Consider the following 22,058-nt stretch of genomic DNA (forward strand, 5'->3'; position numbering starts at 1 on the left):
GACTAAGCAACTGCTTAAAAACTTTCTATAAGCCCATTTTGACCTTAGGGAACCATTAACAGTAACATTATAGTGCTTTCTGCAATTTTATGATATATTTATTCCCAATAGGTTCTTAACCAAGCTAAGTCCACCCAAAAAATGTTTAACCCTGCAATAATCAAACAATGTAACAAACTCCAGCAGTAGTCACACCTACACCAAGAGTAACTGCTCAAGCCGCCCAGTTCTGGAATAAAATGACTAATTAAAGTTCACCAAATAATATAAATTCTCAAAAATCACTGCTACTCCATTTCACAAGCAGAATATACTTAGTCAAGCAAGGATGACTATTTTCATGAGGAATATATAAGGCATACTCAATAGTAGGGTCACAAATTTTATCTCTTCCATAGAAGTAAGTTATTTATATCTCAATGGGGAAGACAGTTTGCTTTAAAAAAAAAAAAAAAAACCCTTGTAATATAAATTACTAAAAAATTTTACCACAGAAAATATACTAACACCAAAATTATTTCAGGGAACAGTTTGAATTTGTCTTTAATCCCTTTTACTGCTTCTTAACAATATTCAGTCTTCCAGCTGAAACCAAAGTACTTTCTTGGAATCCTTAATAGAATTGTTATCTTTGGGAAAAATACTCTTTCCAACAAGAAATATTAAGAAATCCAATGGTCTAGATTTCACAACTCTTTTGTTAAAAAAACAAAAAACAAAAAAACAAAACAGTTACCTGTGTCTCTTTAATTTCAGAAGAATTGCTATTATACAACAAACTTTTTATTTTTTCCATTCATAAAAACAGTCCACAACATTCATAAAACATAGTAAAATGAGACACTTTTCAGGTGGATTCTCTTAAAGAACAGATGAGTTGGTAGCAGTTTAATAATAGATGGAAACAAACACAATCCATATAAAAACAGGATTTGAAGCGGGAGGGGGGAGATATATACCAAAGTAAATTTTGAGCTTTCGGCCATGCAACTCAACATCTGAGTTCTCCATTTAAAAACCAAACTAGGTGCTTTAAACAGGTGTTCACAGAAAAGGCTACAAAAGTACTGCAAAATGTTAGCCTTACATACACCAGAAAAAAGAGAGAGAAATGAAAATTAATAAATCCCCTAGCTAATCACAAGTTTTCCCTGACAGAGACAGACAGAAAAATAACTGTTTACAAGCTTAGCTTCGAGGTACAATGGCTTACAGCTCTCACATGGGTGTTCCTCACTCATGCTCTTTTTAGTATAAACAAATAGGTTTACGTAATGGAATACATATTTGAAGAATTCCTTAAAAAAAAAAATCACAAGTTCCATTTTATATATGCAACAAATTTTTAATTATGTACTGAAAATAAATTACAGAAAATAACTTTAAAATGCAACAGAGGACAAAGTCACAATAAACATTCCCATTGAATTCCCTCGAGGGTGGGGGGTGGGGTGGGGAGTGAGACTGCAGTGCTCAAGAAGATAAATATCACAAATATATCAAAAACTTCAAATTGTCTATGCATTCATACACTGACATGAGCCACAAACACTCCTTCACAGGGACTGTACTCATTAGCCTACCACAGAACCAGATTTTGCCATAAACTACAAAACTTTTAATACAAAATCGTATTTATATATTTATAATTCATATACATGCCCTATCTGTGATTTTAGAAAATAAAAGCTACACACTGTACAGACACTCTTAACTCATAGCTGTAGGCAACATTTTTGGATGGAATTTCTCCCCCAATAAAATTAATGGCATATTTTATGTACATGAAGGCTAAACTGCATAAAGACAGTTTAGTTTCCCAGATATGCATCTCGTTTTAGGGCAGGTTTATAAATTTAAAAAGGCAAGACAAATGTACACTTCAGAATCACTTTCTTAGCTACAAGAGTTGTCGTGTAATTTCTGTGAAATTTCTGATACATGCATTTATGTAATACTGGTATTGAAGGCAGTAAAGCAATATATACTTTTAATGTCGTGGCTCAATAAAGGCTTCATTGTCATTCCAATCTGAATCTTGCTACAGTGATTCATTAACTTCTCTAAAAATTAAAATTTCAATGGGACACTGTGTTAAAAAGACTCTAAATAGATTTCTTAAAATATTTCCCTGAAATATCCTTTTACATAAGACAAATTTCACTAACATCAAAGAAGGGAAAAAGAAAAAAAAGAATTAAACATGGCACCAGTGTGCATGATAAACTAATGCTCCTCAGCCAATCATCATGTCTCAGGAGCCATGAACAGAATGCTTAAAACCAACAAACAATTTCACACTCTGTGGCAGCCATCTGTGAAGCCAGTTATACTAAACTACTTCTACAGTTGATTGTAAACTTTGGTTTATTTTTATTTGAGTTCTCATTGTACAGCAAGCATGAAAAAAAGGGAGAGTGGAGTCCATGAGGAGATGAAGTGTCAGTCTGTCTTTAATCTGGCATGATGAGACACCTGGTCAGTCAGGCCTGCTTTGATAGAGTTTGTTACAGACTGCCTTATGTTTTCCTCCATCAAATTATCACCCAGGGGCTTCAATACCTGTGGTATGAGAAATGTGCAAAACAAATAAAAACATGAGGTAAAAAAAGAGTTACATATAAAAATAGATATAAAAAATTCAATTCAAAGCAATGAAGAAAATAACCAGGAATGTGGGAAATAAAAAGATGCTTCTCCCAAAAAAAAAGTTATGATGCTACAAATAATGCAGTTAGACATTTTATAATGTAACAAAAATTACTTTCCTCCTATTCAAACCATTACAATTCCTATGAGATGGATGTGCAATTCCATACCCTATATGCAGCATCAAATCTGGTATGTATACAGCATTTATGCAGACCGGCCCAGACGGTCCTGCTTATTGTCCTACATGTATAAGTGTGAACACTTCAGATAGGGAAAAAAGTTAAAAATACTGTCTAATTTTTCTTCTTGTTATTGTTGGATGACAGTCTCTGTCGCTGTGCTGACGAAAGAACACGATGAACCATTCGACGTCTAGTAACTTCGAACAGTTTGGAAAACACCTAAAACATGGAGTGATTCGTTAGAAGAATGATTCAGAGGGCCTTGAACTTAAAGAGTTTAATTAAGACTATAAAAATTTGAGACTTCATAGTTTCTCACCTTCCTGGGACTCCTCTGAAGCAAAAGAAAAGAGAAATGCAAAAAAATTTAGACAAGGTTTGTTGACACTGCACAGACCTTCCGCCTAGTGATCATCTTACCTCAACTGTACTAAAAATACTTGTACACGCTTTAGATTCTTCCACTGACTTGTTTTGTGATAGTGGCACCTCTAAAATCCTAGAATCAGCGCTGTACTGGAGATGACTGATTTTCAGAAGACTCTGTACAATTATCAAAATTCCATGTGGCAGAAAATTAATAATGATTCAACACTTTTAAAGTAGATACTATTTTAAGTGATGCTGTGATAGCTTTTTTTTTTTAGGTTGTGATAGCTTTTAATCCATCTTCTGTCAGAACATATCAGAGGAATATAAAGAATTAACTTTTTAAAGATATAAAAATTTAATAAATATCCAGACATAAGGTTCCAAATCAGATCTGAATAGAGCATTTCTCTAAAGAAATATAAAATGGAAATTAATATAGCAGGTCACTGTATAAAATAGTAACAACATTATTAGTAGAAAAATCAGCATCAATCAACTTCTTCAGTCTTTGACTTTAAAACCAAAACCAGCATGGACCTGCATTATCTTAAATCTTCAAAATAAGCCCAATACTTCATCGGCCCAGAAATGGTATCTGAAAACGCCTTTCATATTGTCCATCAGTAATAACTGTAGCTTTCATTCTTGATATGATGCTCAGGTATTTCACGATGACCATTTTAATGACAATATCCTTAAGTGGAATTTTCTGAACACAGGCAATTCCAGACAACAGTTGGCTGATACACAAGGCTTTCCTTAGTAGATACTTGTCAGGCCCAACTTTGAATTCTGGTTTAAGGTAAAAAATCATGATTTGAATTCTGGTTGCGGCAACAGATTATGATTAAGAAAAGCTGGCTCCCTGTGGTACTTTGCTTTGCTCATTAGCATTTCCATAGTACAGAAGTAAAAGATTATTTGCTGTAAGAATTCCCTATAAGATTGTTCTTTGTAGTAAGTACATCAGTAAACCACTACTATCTTCATGGAAGGCAATGAAGACCTGAATATCACCCATTTTTCCTGGAATATAAGCATGCATTGCTTCTTATCAACCCTAGTAAGAAACTTCAAGGGAACTGCACTTCCGAACTTACTTCCTTACCTTCATTACTCTTGCACTGATATTTTCTTTTCTCAAAAAAACAAAAAAAAAGGGGAAAATCCTTAAAGACTCTGGTCCTGCCCACTTGTCTGGTATAATCAGGCCTATAACTAAGAAACTATCCAGAGTATTACAGATATAAGTTAACCAAAGCACACTAAAACTTTCAAGGAAAAAAAACTTCAGTTTATACTTTATATTTGGATTATGCATCTAAACAAAACAGAAAATATCCTTTTGCCATTCTCCATATAAAGAAAAAGTAGGTGTGGAAATATTGGGGGTGAGGGTGGGGAATGGGGGACTGGAGGAGGGGTGGGGAGCCACAAGGATAAGATTAGTCACTGAAAAACCAAAAGAGAGATACCAACCTGTTCCCATAGTGTTTCAGCAATCTGATCGATCATTGTTCCAATTTCTCTGAACTCCCCAGAGTATTTAACATATGCCCAAGTACAAAGAGACGTCAGTGCTAACCCCATGACAAGGTTACACAAGACGGCTATAGAGTTTAGGCCAACGAAGCCAGTCAGTCCTGAGATTATATACATAGCAAACATGACCGCAAACAGTGTGGCAGGGGTACGAGCAGCATAGAAGATGTTTTTGCCATCATTGTGCTTTATAAAATTTGCATAGGTTTCTTCAATTTCAGCCTCAAGCTGGTCCTGATAACGACGGCAGAATTCATCTCCACCCATTTTTTTCACTGAACGAAACTGTTTAATCGCCACTTCCTTAAGATCCAGGTGTTTTCGCTCCAGATCTGAAGGTGCAATGTAAGGCTTGTCCCCACCACATACCTGTGCAGACAGCAGGACAGATTACATGCTGGAAATAAGTCACACTTGAAAGAAATTCCCCATCAGTAAAGTTAAACCACCTACATGATTTAGTTTTAAATTTGTTTGTAATACTCCACACTTCATCATAATCTATGCATTTCTTATATATTTAACTGACTCAGGCAAAATAAATTTTCCCAATTAACTATATACCAATAAAGACAAAAAGAATTACACTACAATCTGTATTGATGTCAGCTGACCCAGCAATACACCACAAAAGACTGCTGGCAAGAAAGTGTGTTAAGAGCTGTAACACATAAAAAAGGTACTTGAATATTTGAATTAGCAAGCTTAGCAAAGAAATTGCTATTGGTCTTAGGACAATGTTACTAACATCAGAAGCTACTGATAATAGCACTCTGAATCATGTGTCAAAAAATATTTTATTGTGGTCTATGTAAATAACTTACTACTCTCATCCTGCACTCTAATGATGGAAATTATAATCTTAAGTTTATTTTCAGTAGAGATGATAAAAGAAGATTTGGGAATGATGTAACATGACAATGTATAAGGAGTATGAATTGGTTCAATGATTTTAAATATAAAAATCTTCTCACTCTAGTGTCTAATATAAATGTTAGTCACAAACCTGCTCCATACTTTTGCAATAGATCTCTCTTGCTCCTGCTACTGCAGCAAGATTATTAGCTTCAGCTGTTGCCTAAAAAATAAAATAAAATGTGCCAACTTTATGTGAAATAACTGATGACTATAAATGCTTAAGACAATAAATTATGTACAGTGACCAAGTCTGAAAATGAAACAGAAAAATATTATCAACTTCCAGTTTTCCTTTCTAATGGAGGAAACACTAGTAAAAATGATATAACAACTGCTTCTAATAGGACTACCTGATTAATTTTGTTTTGCTTAGATTTGTTAAAGTGGGTTTGTAGAATAGAACACATATGCCCAGGAAATTATAAGAGAATTAAATAAATACAGCCCTAAAATATGTCCCGTCTCCAGGTGCAAAGAATCAAGGGTTACTCATATGGTCCTCTCTCTCATAATCAGTATGACACAGGATACATTTTTAAATCCACAAAACTGTTTACTACATGTATTTTATGAAAAAAGTTTAATCCACTATAAAACTGGGAAATTGCCCAAAGTAGCAAATTTTTAAAAAATGAAACAGGTTAAAATAACATTGTCCCTAAAGAATACCTTTTTTTTTAAAGAAAGAAAAAAAAGAAAACTATAGTCACTAGAAGTAGCTGTCATTCATTAAAGAGAAAATAAGCCTATTTCAAACAACATTCATTGTCAAAGACCCAGAGAACAGAAGCAGCTTGGTTCAGCATGGCCCACACCAAGCTATCTTCTGAAACAGAAATTTTCCTACACTTCTTGAGCAACTGAAGAGAAAGCACCAAGGACCTTCATTTCTATGAACTGTGTGTGTACAAGGTCTGCAATCTGTAGTTACAAAAACTCAAAAACTTCAGGACCCATGCCTTGAGTATCTAAAATGTATTTGCATGCAAAGAAGCACCACCCCATTTCCAGCATTTCTCTCTAAAGCAAATTTTTTTTCTACCTCATAAATAAATGTATGTACAATGCACACACTACCTGAAGCATGGACTTTGGATGTGGAAGTTCCTCTCCTTGATAAATTTTAATGTAAGCCTAAAAATACAGAAGACTCATTATACTGATAGGTTATGCAATTTGGCTCCATATTGCCAAAGAAAAATCATTAGATAGAAAAATGATTCACACTATTAAAAGGAAAGTCTAAGCTTTAAAAATCATATACTCTCATTCCAACGAAGTTAACCCTATTCTCAACATTATTAAAAACGTGTGTTGCTAAGTAATATCCTAGAGAAATATCTCTAAATGTAACTCCAACTTGGCAGAAAAGTTGTTTCATATTTAAAGTTATATATAAAATGCTATCTACCCTATGAAAAGAAATCCACAATTCTCTCCTACTGCCAAACTGCCAATGTTTCAAATAAATATGTAACAAAACATTTTAACTCAGTATTTTACTTTGATCAGATTAAAGTATATTTCAGTTCAAGAGCAAAAAAAATTACCGAATTTGTGGTTTAAGAGTAAGAAAGATGAAAATTTTTAGGTAAGTTCCATATAGGAATCTTTCATCTCAACTTTCATCTGACTCTTAAATTATTTCATAACTAAACAAAGACAGTATGAAAGTGATCAAGTGTCCATTAAATAACACAAAAATACACTCTTTCATTAACTGTGTTTTCCCATCCATCTACAACTACTACAAATAATTACAACCCTCAACAGTGGCCTTCCTCTGGCAAGTAAGCTATAAAGACTAGAGAGCAGAGGGGGGGGAAATAATCTATGAATAATTTACTTGAGCTCAGAACCCAGTTTTGATAACTTTCAAAGGCTCTCATCAAGTACTCAGACTCTGAGACAAGGTTTTTTATGAGAACTCAAGATGCAGAATTATGCTCCCAATATCTATTATTATTTTCAAATGATAAGAGTGGTATTATAATATTATGAATGGTTCTTCTCTGCATATCAGAGCTGGAGAAAAAGTAAGATAACTGTATAAACAAATAAAATTACTGTGTAGAAGATACGTGTTACAATCTGCTATAATCTTCAATATTCTAAAATATTGATACATCCAATTCAAGGCAAAAAAATACATTATAAATTTTACTTCATTGTTTTAAAATACAGATAAATTTTTATACCATACAGATGAGTTTTAAGTCAACTATATTTCTAACTTACACAAAGTCATTTAATATAAGTATTTTCCTACCTTAAAGTATTCTACAAGATCTCTACAAGTGACTTTAGATCCACTTATCTCTTTTTCTACCAAATTTTCTGGGGCAAGGAGCAATGGAACCAGATTTCGAAGCTCTCGTTTAAACTCTTCATCAATATCTGATGGGCATGAAATTAGTCAACATATTAGTAAAATAAAAAAAAAAGAAGAAGAAGAAGTAAAGTCACCATTGGTAAGAGTTAATGAGATTCTGTTTTATAGAACAAGAGTATGATACTTAAGTATAGATTCATTTCAAAAAACTCATCCAAATCTGTCATACTGACACATCTCCTAGGAAAAAATATAATGCCCCCACCCAACTCTGTACCCCATTTTCTTCATCTTCCAATAATTCTGTCAGCTTAAATAATAAAAAACTGTGAACTATCAAAACAAATTCCACATCAAGTATTTTAAGTCAACTATCCTTTCCAAATGGCAGGCAATTCATGAAACTGTATTAAATATTAAAACTAAATTTTGTTTTTCTAGCCATACTGTTAAAGTTTTGTTAGTCCCCAAGTCTTCTGCTATCATGCTCAAAATAATCCTAAAACATACACAGAAAATTATACCATCACCCCGAAACAGACTTAAATCTAATTATATCAATACAATACATTGGTAATGCTTTTTAGCAGACTGCAATCAGATGAAATACTGAAATGTTCTTAGTCTTCAGTGTTTTTAGGACATCAGTGCTGAGCAACAGACATTAAAAAATATGTTAATCAATATGCTAGGTGTTTGCAACAAACCAATGAAATGGAAAGCTACAAAGACCACACAGAGCACTACAATCACTTCATTAACAATGCACTGAAATATCCTCCAGTATAAGAGAGAAATTTTAAGGAACCATATATATATATATATATTATTTTTTTTTAACTTTCAGTCTCTAAAACTTCAGTTCTGATTTTAGCAAGAATGGGAATTCCCACCTTTCAATCTCCCATCAAAACTAGGATTAGTTGCAACTTTAAGACCAGGATGTGGCAAAAGGAAGCAACCAAGATTTGAGAAACAATTGTGAATGTGCTTCCTTACATTCTGCAGCTCTTCATGTTGATTCTGTTTTACCTGGAGGTAGGAGGAGACAGGGTAAAGGAGCAAACAAGAGAAAAACAAATTTTTTTTAAAAAAGTACACACACATACTCACAAGCATGCACAGTAATTCAAATGCTACTCCACATGGGTGTTTTTTGACAATATAAAATTTTATTAAAGACCCATTTCTAACCATTGGGTAAGACCCACCTCCTCTCCTAAACCAAGAGATTTTTTTTCCCCGTTAGCTACCAGAGAGAAAGTGAAATTCCGAATCTGACTCTTTGCAACCCCATGCATTATACAGTCCATGGAATTCTCTAGACAGAATATTGAAGTGGGTAGCCTTTCCCTTCTCCAGCGGATCTTCCCAACCCAGGAATCACCCATGTCTCCCACACTGCAGGCGGATTCTTCACCAGTTGAGTCACAAGGGAAGCCCATTAGCTACCAAGGATATGAATAAATACAAATAATAATCAATCATAATATCTAACACCAGAACAACAGGTGTGACTGTGATTTATAAACCCGTCTTTAAAGTACTTATAATGGCAAAGAGAAAAACAAAGTACTAATCTGCCTACAAATAAAAAGGTCAGCCCTCGGGCAAAACAACAGATAAGGTGAAAACTACCAGTACAGTCTAAAGAACTGTAAGATTTCAGCACTCATCCCAAGTGATTACTTATGACATATGCTAGTCATCAGTTTTCTGCAGAAGAGAAACTGCTATGTGTTTTCTGGAAGAATATACTATAGTTAGATTTTTAATAACTACTTATCCCAATATAATTCACATATTCCCTCCTAAACTCTTCTCAAAAACCATTCTAAAATACATGTACTGTTAGTAATCAACAAAACCTGGAAACTACCCAAATCTCCATTGAGAATAGAATGGAAAAATTATTGTTATTCTTACAATGGAATACTGAATATCAATGAGAATAAGGGAACTAAACTACAGGCAACAATCTGAACTAATCTCAGAAACGTAATACTGGGCAAAAGAAACTGGACACAAGAGAATACATATCATGTGTGATTCCTTTCATAAAAAGTCCAAAAACAAAGCCTCATGAAGGTCTGAACAGCAATGAAGGGTTTGGGGACCAGGGGGAGTTAGCAGACAGAGGTGGGTGCTTCTGGGTCATTATATGGCTATGTTCAATTTGCACAAATTCACCAAGGTGCATACTTATGGTCTGTGTACTTTTCTGTATCACTTTAATAATGTATTTAAAAACCCCTTTGTCTTTGAAGTCCATAATTCTGAATTTAGTTAGTATGCCTAATGTACTTCGTGTTAATTTCTTCTGAACAAACCAAAGAAAATGCTGATGAATGAAAATCTTTGACAGTCTAGAAACGCCTTTCATATAATCTAAGAATAAGGATTTGGTTTTAATCTCAGTTTAGGATCAAGAAAAATTATATTATACCCTCAGTCTTTGAATATGGTTGCAAAACTAAATTCATCCTTCCACAGGGAAAAAACAAAAGTTTATTACCCCAAAGAAAGAAATCTCCTATTTATGAATAAAGGGATTTTTATACATCTTTTATTGATGTCAGTAGGCGGGTAGTATTTGACCTGAGGGTTTCCACAGGAGGATACCTCTAGGAATAAAGGATCATGGTGGTGAGTTTATTTTCCAGGACTGCCTTGGTATGGCATTTTGCATGGGTCAGAACAAGAGTCTGGATATTTGAGTCCTATTATAGTTACTGATAATGTGTTAAATAAACAAAGGCAAGTCACTTTTCTGGATTCCAGTTTTGAGGTGTGTGTGGAACTGTGGTTTTGGAGAAGACTCTTGAGAGTCTCTTGGACTGCAAGGAGATCAAACCAATCCCTCCTAGAGATCAGTCCTGGGTGTTCACTGGAAGGACTGATGTTGAAGCTGAAACTCCAATACTCTGGCCACCTCATGCGAAGAGCTGACTCATTTGAAAAGACCCAGATGCTGGGAAAGATTGAGGGCAGGAGGAGAAGGGGACGATGGAGGATGAGATGCTTGGATGGCATCATTGACTTAATGGACATGGGTTTGGGTGGACTCCGGGAGTTGGTCATAGACAGGGAGGCCTGGCGTGCTGCAGTTCATGGGGTCGCAAAGAGTTAGACACGACTGAGCGACTGAACTGAACTGTGTATAAATGCTAAGCTAGATAAAATGTTTAAGATCCCTTTTCTAGCTCTCTATATGCTGCCACTCTATGAGGCAATATTCCTTGGAAAGAAAGTCTCACATCATTTGCGTTCAATGCATGCACACTAGATTATCCATCCTGTCTCAAATGTTCAGAAGCTCAGCTGGGCCAGAAAGAGACATGCATGCAATCTGAACAGATCAAAAGGTTAGTCTACCTCAAACTCTTATCCTGTGAATATTGATTTATTGAAATGTCCCTTCAATATGTCTCTGGAGAAATATCTGTTCCTTAATTTCTATTCAAGGGCATTTCTACTGTTCTCTTTCTCAGGAGTGCTACCAATTTATACCTCATCAATTATGTATGGGGTTACCTAGGTTAACCAGGGATACTCTATTTGTCCCGATCATACTTAGACATTGGTGGTCTAAGCAGCAGTCCAGGCAGCCCACTCCTTTGCCTGACTCGGTGCTTATGCTCTCCTCTCTCAGAAATAGGGACTTACCTGCAATCTCTTTTCAAGGAATTGTTTGCCACCTTCCAAACCATATGAATGTTCATAAGGATAACTCCAGTCTCGAATCAAAAACATTAATGTCTACAGAAAAAAGGAAAAACATAGAATCATTTCTTATAAAATTTTACCAAAAATTACTACCTTAACAACTGAAGCATCCCTTACTCCCCAGAAACAATCCTTATCAAAAGTTACAGCAACCAAATGGTTTACTACTAATCATAGTTATATCAAGAGCCTACTACATAAACCAGTAACACTCCCAACTCCTATCCAAGAATCTACATCCACTTGAGAAACTTACTCTATATATTGTCACCACAAGTAATAACACAGGGATTTTTAAGAAGAAACAAAAGACGTATCAGGGTATACAGATCATAATTTTAAGCCAAGATTGTATAATTAAAAGACCAAATAATTCACAGAATTTTGTATTCTTACATGCTTAGGTTTCTCAATTCAGCATTATTGATGCTTTGGGTCAGATAATTCTTAGCTGTACACACTTGTCCTATGTATTACAGGATGTTGAACAGCATGTCTGGTCTCTAAAAACTAAATACCAATGGTATTAACTTCCTCCCCAAAACTGTGATAACCTAAAATGTCTCCAAATATCAGCAAATGCCATTTGGGTGGCAAAATTACCCCAGTTCAGAAAAACAGATATAGGCAAAATAGAGTACATTTTATCATATACAAAAAATGACACCATAACCTGTCTAAATATTTCATGAAAGTAATCACTTGAGCCAGGCAAGACTGAGGCTGAATCAGTGTAAACCCACTGACAGTAAGAAGCACCAGTGATGCTTTCATGTAAGGGAAGACTTCACACACGGATGAGCAAACAGGGTGGAGTCATTCTTACCTACTGTAACACAACTAACCAAGTAACACTATGTCAACTTATAAACCACTTATTTCAAAAAAGAAACTATCTAAAATTAGCTTTTTTTCTTTTAAATCTCTGTAATGTTAAGACTCCAAAGAAGCAATATCAAATTATGCTTCTCAAATAACTCCACCCAGATTAATTTCTGACTTAATATTCTGCATCTAGCATTTAAAGGTAATGAAAAAACATGAGGGAGAGACATAATAAATTCTGAAACTTTTCTATGAATCAAAAATGAACAATAACAGGTCTAACTTCAACTTGTAATATACTCCCCCACACACACAAAACCAACAACATGGCAGTAGTTTATGATGTATACAAGAAGTTCACATGACTATCTCAACTCTGGGAATTAACACCTAATTAAGAGAAATGTTATTAACTTCTTTAAGTAAAAATTCTAAGAATCAATCTATAATCATTTGTTCTATTTCCTATCTTGTAAATTGCTACTGTTAAGTTGGTAATGACTCTACCATAAATTAGTTTCAATTCCACTGGATCTGTTGCTAAAAATGAGTTTGGCATAATGTCCTTGTGTCTTCAGAAATACAAGATGACAGCTTTTCACAGATAAATTTCTTTTAATGATAAAATACTTAATTTACCTGAAATGGTTTCTGGTAGATTTCTTCCATTGCAAGTCTGCCGTATTCTGTAAATAACTATTAAATCAAATTATTTAAAATAATGCCCCCAAAGACGTTGAAAGAAGACATCTGTAAAGCTGTTCTATATCAGAGCACTAGATGTCAGGGCCTTTAAAATCATTTGAAAGCCAAGCATTTAATTTTTAAGACCAAGTATACATCAAAATTTCTTTTAGTTAAGAAATCATGTATCTGTTTAAAATCATATAATAGTCAATCTTCTTACAATATTATAGATTCTTGGTGTAAAGTAACAATAATGTAGGAATTAAATTTTCAATACTTTGGCATACATTCTTTGAGACATACATACTTGTAAGTGTTGAAGATCATCTTCCTGAATATTTTGAGACAAATTATATACCTGTTAAAACAATATGGTTTTCATTAGTGCTTTACTTTGAATACCCATCTGTGTGTAACTTTACTTGTGGTAATGAAGGCTATTTTATACCTGAACACATATGAATGACTCGATCATTATCTTAACTGGTGATGAAAAGGATTTCTTTTTCCCTAACTATAAAACATTAAGGGGGGAGCAGTGGTGGTAAACTATGTAAAAATCATGAATACATGCATATGGGGCCAAGAGAGCAGCAGACCTTTTTTTAAAGTATATGTAGTATATTTATATTGTACGTTTACATACTTACACTTAGGTAGTAAGTTTCTTTAATGTTACACCATGTTTTTTTTTTTCTTAAGTATAGGATTTCCCCAATTATTTTTCTAAGTGAATGTATGTGAAGGGCATAGTTCTACAAAGATCAAATTCCTCCTTGGAGCATTCACAATATATATGGGTGAATATATATATCACCCATATATCATGGGTGCCTCAACTACCATTGACTCTATCTTTTTACTTAAGCAAACTCAGTCTAAATAACACGAAAATTTTACCAGACTGTAGTAGCTGTTTTAAAAAAAAAACACACAACAGTAGGTGGCACTCTTGCCCTTTCCACAAATTTTTAGGAGGCTTTCCAAGCCACACAGACCAGAGCTGATAATGGTAAGTTCAGTAAGTATAAATATCAAATAGGCTAAGTTTTCAAACTGAGTACAATGACATATAATCTTGTATGCTAAGTCACTTCAGTCATGTCCGATTCTGTGTGATCCTATGGACTATAGCCCGCCCGGCTCTTCTGTCCATGGGACTCTCCAGGCAAGAATACTGGAGTGGACATCCCTCTCCATGGGATCTTCCTAACCCAGGGATTGAATCCGGTCTCCTGCATTGCAGGCAGATTCTTTACCATATGAGCCACCAGGGAAGGTCTTATAATTTATTAAGTGATTTCTTAAGTGCCTTTGGTTGGGTTTTTTTTGCCTGTTGGAAAGAACCCCCATTATACCGAAAAAAAAAAAACTTAAAAATTGCTAATTTAAATACTGATTATATTTGAAAAGTAGCTTTTCAAAGAATTATGATATATTATACATTTTATAGCTTCTTTATTTGAAAATTACTGTTTTTGCACATATTTTTGAAGGAATGTGAAAAATGCACAGTTATCAAAAACAGAATTTTAGAACTAGAAGGAGCATTGAAGGAGCATCTGACCCTAACTTTGTATTGTCCATGGGTAAAACTGAGACCCTTTGGGTCCAGTTTGGGTCCAGAATCCTGTTTGCTGAAAAACATGGAGAACTCATGGCTCCTGACCCCTTTTCTCTCTTCAGTCCCCAAGTCTGGGGAAGGAGTGTTCAGTTCATTGGGAGATGGACCAATGTGACCTGGCATTCTGGAAATGGAATGGTTTGGGTGGGGGCAGGGGAAAGGTAAGAAGAACTGGGTTTGAGACCTAATATCTGTGGAGCATCAGGGTACCTTCTGAAACCATTATACCCTAGAATGGAACCGCAAATACCTCATCCATGCAGAATTTTAGAGGCTTTGCGAAAAATCTGGAAAGTGCCACTGGCCAGTGGGAATTAAAGGGATGTGTCTTGGGACTGGAGCTGTGCTTAGGGAGGATAATGAACAGTCAGACTTGACTACCTATCTACCCACCATGCAGGTTTCTGAGTGGATGCAGGCAGCACCCCAGTGCCCCAAAATTCCACCATGAGGGATTGCTCCTTTTTGTGAGAGGGGCATGAAGGTCATTTGGAAAAGGAAATGGCAACCCTTTCCAGTATTCTTGCCTGGAGAATTCCATGGACAGAGGAGCCTGGCAGGCTACAGTCCATGGGGTCGCAAAGAGTTGAACACAACTGAGTGACTATCACTCACTCAAGTACTCGCAAGAAAGAGAAACTGGAGAGAACATTCACTAGGTACAGTCCTTCTGAATCAAATCTTTTAAGAGGTCAACTAGGCCACCAAAGGAGAAAAGTAGTAGGTGTCCATAGTTGCAGCCTCTGCTAAGAAATAACGTATCTAAGAAAACTGGGTTACTCCAAATATAGAACAAGCTATTCTAACCACAAAAAAATGCCGATCAAACTTAATCACTTGGAGGTCAAGAAAATAAACAGCCACTATAAGCCAGCAAACTTAAAATTATTTTCTCAGCTAATTTCAAACAGGTACTTACAAAGAAATTAATGATTGAGGTGGTTAAACTCTATTTAAACTTAAAATCTGAGAGCATGACCAACCTATTCTCACTGATATGGGCCTTAGCGTTTAGAAAATAGGCCCAGATCCTTTCATTGTCAGGGCCAGGTTATAAACAGCAAAGAGAAAAGATTTGTTTACTGTAGACCATTAGTACTTAGTATACCACACTGTATTTAACAAGATGCTCAACAATTATTTTTTGAAAAAATAAATGACAAAGGGATCAATCTGTCATTAGCCTATCAATCATATAACTTATATAATAAGGAAGGACAGAAATCTGGCCTCAAGAATCAGGAAAGACGCAATAATAAAAAATAATTTCAGGGACTTCCCTACAAGTTCAGTGATTAAGACTCTGTGCTCCCAAGACAGGGGGAATGGGTTCGATCCCTGGTTAGGGAACTAAGATCCCAAATGCCAGTCAGTTCAGCCTTAAAAAAAAAAAAAAAAAAAATCAATCTTTTTGATTATTTAGTTTACAAAGCACTTTTTTATGCATTATCGCATTTGGATTTCATTTCTGACTGCACATAAAACCACATTATGAGACAGTCAAGCAAAGCAAGAATTTTCATTTTACAGTAAGAAAGTGGCTTTAAGTTTCCAAAATTAGGCCTCTCACTATCATAAAGTTAAACAAACAACAGAACACCACGGTATATAAGTTTTAGGACAGAGAGCTTATAATTTAAAGCAAGTCAGAGAGTCAGCTAATCTGAAGGGCTATAATGTGATAATACAAACACAAAGATGCATTTTCTGGTTGCCTCAGGAAAATGGCAGTTGTGCCACCCTGTAAGATTGGAGGAAAAAAAGTAGAACATATTGGAAAAGAGAGATTCTGAGGGTCCCCAATAATATCATTTAGTTTATAGAGACAGATATTTCCATCCCTATAATAAAAAGAAGCCCCTTCTCTTTTATCTCATAATAATATCCAAAAGTTGTTTCCACTGACAGCTAAATACTTCGAATTGAGGAAGGAGATGGGAACTTTAATCGAGACAAGTCATACATTCCAGATACTAATAGAAAGCACAAAAACCAAGACACTGTGACGGTATCATCTATAATCTCTCATCAGTAAGAAATATTTCTTACCTCAGAAGAGGCACATACTTTTTAAAATATTTGCAAATACGTATCTCGAAACATCACCACCAGCTGGACCTAACCACCATACTTCAATAATTCTTTTTTCAGCCAGAGAAGTATCAACCACAAATGAGCTCATAAAAGGGAAAGTAAAAAAATACAAAATGACCTGTGGTGGTTTAATTCAGTCCAATCAGTCTAAATTATACACAAAAAAGATGGCCTAGCTCAAAGAGACTAGAACTTGACAAAACACCAAACACACCTAGGGTACAGCATAAGTGAAAGAGAAAAGAATTTTACTTCTTTCTAAGTGAAACAGGTGCTATCCTAGATTATATAAACATCACTCAGGTTTCCTAAGTTACATAGGACCCTAGTTTATTATATAAACATACCTCCATTCATTCAAATAATCAAGTACTAGTTGCCACGCACATCAAGTAGAAAACTAAATTTAATTACTTGATTTTGCTGTTTGGTTGATTTAGCCAAAAAATAAAAATATACTCTACATTTTACTGTATCTGGCAGCCACAGTATCAACTGAATATCCTAGAATTCAATTAAGGATAATATACAATATATACTCCTTAAAGAAAAAGAGCATTGATGCTACAACAAAATACCAAAGGCATTGGCTGTTGGTTCACTGCTTCCCTGGTAAGCACTTAAAAGTACGAAATTTCACACTGTAAGCCAGGACAGCAGGCACAGAAATGTAAGTGAGCGTTAAGAAATGTAAATAGTTTCTCTAATTTTAATCCGTCTTTTCTTCAATCAAATGGCATTCTGAGGAAGAGCAAAGGTACTAGAGTTCTGTGAACTGATCATGCTGGAGCATCCCTGCGTCTCACCTGAACAGAGCTAGTCATGAGAACTGATCATGCTAGAGCATCCCTGCGTCTCACCTGAACAGAGCTAGTCATGGTGCTCAGAGCAAACACTGTAGCACAATCCTTGATCGTCGACTGGCTGTCAAAGGCACCCTGGGTATCCATTAGCAGCACAGCCACCTAGGAATTTAAAAGTTAGAAATACTACGTAAAAACTCACCGACAGTGATTTATAAAAGTCAAATATAAAATGGTTACTATAAAAACCACTAATTAAGTCAAGAAAAGTACATATCTCACACATTTTGACTTAATAGTCCACATGTTTAAGTTATTGGATAATAAGATAAGAGTTCTGCATTGTTTTGCTCAAGAAATAAGGAAGAAAAAATAGTTAAAAAAAAAAAAACTCTAAAAAGAATTTTACTTTTGTTCCATTAGGTCTCTCGATCACAAACACTTCATTCCAGACTTGTATGCCTGTTGTTTCTCTTTCGCAACCACCTCGCCATGTAAAGCCAGTCAATGGTTCATTGTTTCCACCAATCCAACTCTGAGAATCCTGTTGAAATCAAGCATAAATATAAAATAAAACACACAAAAATAAGAACTCAAAAGGAATGTAGGAAATCACCCACTCTTTACAACATTGTAAATCAACTACACTTCAATAAAAATTTTAGGAAAAAAAGAAAGAAATCATCCACTCCTTATTTTATATATAAGGACGGTATATCCAGGGAGATAAAATATACTGTAACATTACACAAGTAGTTACAAAAACAAATCCCACATCCTTCACAGAGGGACCTGAACCTTCTCACATCTGCTCCCATTTTCACACCCTAGGCTTCTAGATAAGTGGGGTCACACCCACTTTTCCCACTTTGGAAAGACTTCCTATGTTCAAAATCATAAAAATAAGATACCAGCTATTTTGACACCTCCTTCTACAAAACCAAGTTCCAGACAGAATGACTGTCAAAACAGCACTGCTCTCTTAGAATAGCTTATATACTAAAATGTTTTCACACTGCCTTAATCTTCTCTTTAAAAAACATCAACTTTAAAAATAACCACAAGATTTGTATAAAATCCGATTCAAACAATCCAACTGTAAGTCTTTTTCAAAACCAAAAGGGAAATCTGAATCCAGACTGGGTATGGTATTATATGGTGCTACGTTGGGGTAAAGATGATTGTGTGAGGTAATAATGGCTTTGAAGTTGTACTACTAATAATAAAGTCTTATCTAGTTAAAATAAATAAGTAAAAGGGCAGAGAGGAAAACAGATGAAATAAGACCAGGAAAATGTTGGCGGGTACACTGGAGTTCATTATATTCTACTATTTTGGGGTATATTTAAATTTTTCTATAATAAAATGTTTTAGCACATACATTATGGGACTAAACTGTTGTAATATTATAAAATTATATGAAATTTAATATACCATAGGCTAATTTATCTAGAAAATTAAATCTAGAATATGATAAATGAGTTAACTGTGACATATATTAAGAGCCCTCTACTTTAAGTATATTTAAAGCCCATATATCCTTTTCTCAAAGTACCTTCCCTCACAGGAAAAATTCCTTTGTTTCAGAAATACTTCTAATAAGCTTTACTACATAGTCCAAAATAGATAACAAAGGTCCAATTAGGGGTGGAGAAAGATGTATAAGGTAGACTTAATGAGGAAAAGGCGGGAGACAAAAGTGTTGCCCAAATTATCACTACTTTATATAAAGATCAGTCTTAAACATCAGTGGGCTTCCCTGGTGGCTCAGATGGTAAAACACAAACCATCTATAATTATTATTCCACAGAACTCCATCCCCAGTTGTTACCAATCCTATCACTTACAAAATTCTCTTGGACTCTCTTCACTTTCAGTACCTTCAACTTAAGACCCTCATCCTCTGCTGGTCACAAGGCTGACACATGGTACAGCTCTATTTATACTATATACTACAGACTTGTGCTTCAAGAAGCACCCTTCACAGGGATCAGGGGATTAACAGTACACCCTAGATAAGCCCAGTTACGGTCTTGCACTGACTATACTTTTCAGATGCTCCAAATCACCTTGAACCTCCCTGTTGTACCCTCCAACCCATCCTTCCCAACTGTCACTTAATGTTCTCAACAAGAAATCTAAAATCATGCCATGGTCCCACTAAAAAGCCATCTGTGGCTCCCCATTTCTTTACAGGACCATCTGGAGACGTGCTGTATACAATCCACCTTTAATTTACATTTCCTATCTCTGCTCCTTATGTCCCCCCAACACACACACCTCTTCCAGTTTGTCCCACAACAAAAAAGGTCAATATTCCCAAATACATAGGTTGCTTAGCATCTCTATACCTTTGCTCAATCTGCTCTCAGCCTGGACTGAGTGGGTGGTCAGGAAAAGAAACTCCAACTTTTCTGAACTCTTAAAGCCTATTATTGACAGTTCAGGTGGCTCCCTTTAAATGGCTTTGCACTGCAGTTCTTGTGTAAGTATTGTGAGCACTGGCTATAAACCCATCTGATTTACAAAACTGTTTCTACCAAAATGCCTTCCATATTCTAGGTCCTCACACATAGCACCTCATTCCCCAAAAGTGTCAAAGTGATATTTAATGAACTGATTCAACCTACACAAGTAACTTAAAAGAATTTATCCTATTAGAGAAATCTACTTTTATTCTACATATTACTTTTTACTTAATTACTTAATTTTACTTATTTTTTTCCCTATCTCTTCTATGAGAATTTAAGTTCCATGAAGAAAAAAAGTCTTGTCATTTTTTTCCTCTCAAAACACAGGATAGTATCCCCAGAACATAGAATAGTGCCTGGCTTGCAGTAGGTACTCAAAATATTTGCTCAATAAATACGTCAAATTTTTTAAATTAGTAAGCTTCAACATGTTCCTTTTTGCACATGGGTAAGAGAGATGGAAGAAATAAAATCCTTTCAATCACTGCTAGAAATAATACAATAAGAGTAAAACTGAATTTTAAAAAGTACAGATGACTGAAATCATAAGCTAAGTAAGATGCTTGTTAACCTTACTATCTCCAAAAGAACTTTAAAAAGAATTGGTGTCTCATTAAAAAAGATGTACTAACTATATATTATCTCTTCTTGGTTTACCCTGTAATGGAAATGTTTACTAAATTGCTATTGTTCAGTCACTAAGTCGCCCAACTCTTTGTGACTCCATCCACTACAGCACATCAGGTTTTCTTGTCCTTCACTATCTCCTGGACGTTGCTCAAACTCATGTCATTGGGCTGGTGATGCCATTCAACCATCTCATCCTCTGTTGCCCGCTTCTCCTCTTGCCCTCAGTCTTTCCCAGCATCAGTCTTTTCCAATGAGTCGCCTCTTCACATCAGATGGCCAAAGTACTGAAGCTCCAGCTTCACCATGAGTCCTTCAGTGAACGTTCAGGGTTGATTTCCTTTAGGATTGACTGGTTTGACTCCTTGATCTTCAAGGGACTCTCAAGAGTCTTCTCCATCACCACAGTTCGAAAGCATCAATTCTTCAGCAATCAACTGTAGCCTGCCAGGCTCCTCTGTCCATGTAATTCTCCAGGCAAGAATACTGTAGTGGGTTACCATTTCCCCTCTAGGGTATCTTCCCAACCCAGGGATCAAACCTGGGTCTCCTGCACTGCCGGCAGGTCCTTTACCACTTGAGCCACCACAGCTTTCACTATACAGACCTTGGTTGACAAAGTGATGTCTCTGTTTTTTAATGCGCTGTCTAGGTTTGTCACAGCTTTCCTTCCAAAGAGCAAGCATCTTTTAATTTCATGGCTGCAATTACCATCTGCAGTGATTTTGGAGCCTGAGAAAATAAAGTCTGTCAATATTTCCACTTTTTTTCCATTTATTTGCCATGAAGTGATGGGACTGGATGCCATGATTTACTTTTTTGAATGTTGAGTTTTAAGCCAGCTTTTTAACTCTTCTCTTTCACCCTCATCAAGACACTCTTTAGTTCCTCTTAGCTTTCTGCCATTAGAGTGATATCATCTGCATATCTGAAGTTGTTGATATTTCTCCTGGCAATCTTGATTCCAGCTTGTGTGCTTCCTTCAGCCAGGCGTTTCGCATGATGCACTCTGAATAGAAGTTAAATAAGCAGGGTGACAATATACAGCCTTGACATATTTCTTCCCTAATTTTGAACTGGTCCATAACTCCACATCCAGTTCTAACTGTTGTTTCTTGACCGGTACACAGGTTTCTCAGGAGGCAGGTAAAGTGGTCTGGTATTCCCATCCTGTTAAGAATTTTCCAGAGTTTGTTGTGATCC

The 22,058-nt window shown here is 35.5% G+C and overlaps 1 protein-coding gene across 8 annotated transcripts in view; it reads right to left on the reverse strand.

Moving 5' to 3' along the window:
* Positions 1-732: 732 nt before the first annotated feature.
* The window catches only part of ATL2 (atlastin GTPase 2), a 67,905-nt gene continuing 46,579 nt past the window's right edge, over positions 733-22,058 (reverse strand). Inside the window, exons 3-14 of one of the 8 annotated variants that reach the window (XM_027555034.1) lie at positions 18,167-18,301; positions 17,815-17,919; positions 13,544-13,594; positions 13,189-13,245; positions 11,665-11,757; positions 8,892-9,030; positions 7,936-8,063; positions 6,744-6,800; positions 5,755-5,826; positions 4,686-5,117; positions 3,154-3,168; positions 733-3,053 (exon numbers count right to left, since the gene is read on the reverse strand). In XM_027555034.1, the coding sequence (XP_027410835.1) occupies positions 2,946-3,053; positions 3,154-3,168; positions 4,686-5,117; positions 5,755-5,826; positions 6,744-6,800; positions 7,936-8,063; positions 8,892-9,030; positions 11,665-11,757; positions 13,189-13,245; positions 13,544-13,594; positions 17,815-17,919; positions 18,167-18,301 (1,392 nt within the window). In that variant the 3' untranslated portion in view covers positions 733-2,945. The remainder of the gene's footprint in view (positions 3,054-3,153; positions 3,169-4,685; positions 5,118-5,754; positions 5,827-6,743; positions 6,801-7,935; positions 8,064-8,891; positions 9,031-11,664; positions 11,758-13,188; positions 13,246-13,543; positions 13,595-17,814; positions 17,920-18,166; positions 18,302-22,058) is intronic. The other 7 variants (XM_027555042.1, XM_027555041.1, XM_027555035.1 and 4 more) reach the window with 7 other exon arrangements.

Source organism: Bos indicus x Bos taurus, chromosome 11, assembly GCF_003369695.1.
Source record: "Bos indicus x Bos taurus breed Angus x Brahman F1 hybrid chromosome 11, Bos_hybrid_MaternalHap_v2.0, whole genome shotgun sequence".
NCBI lineage: Eukaryota > Metazoa > Chordata > Mammalia > Artiodactyla > Bovidae > Bos > Bos indicus x Bos taurus.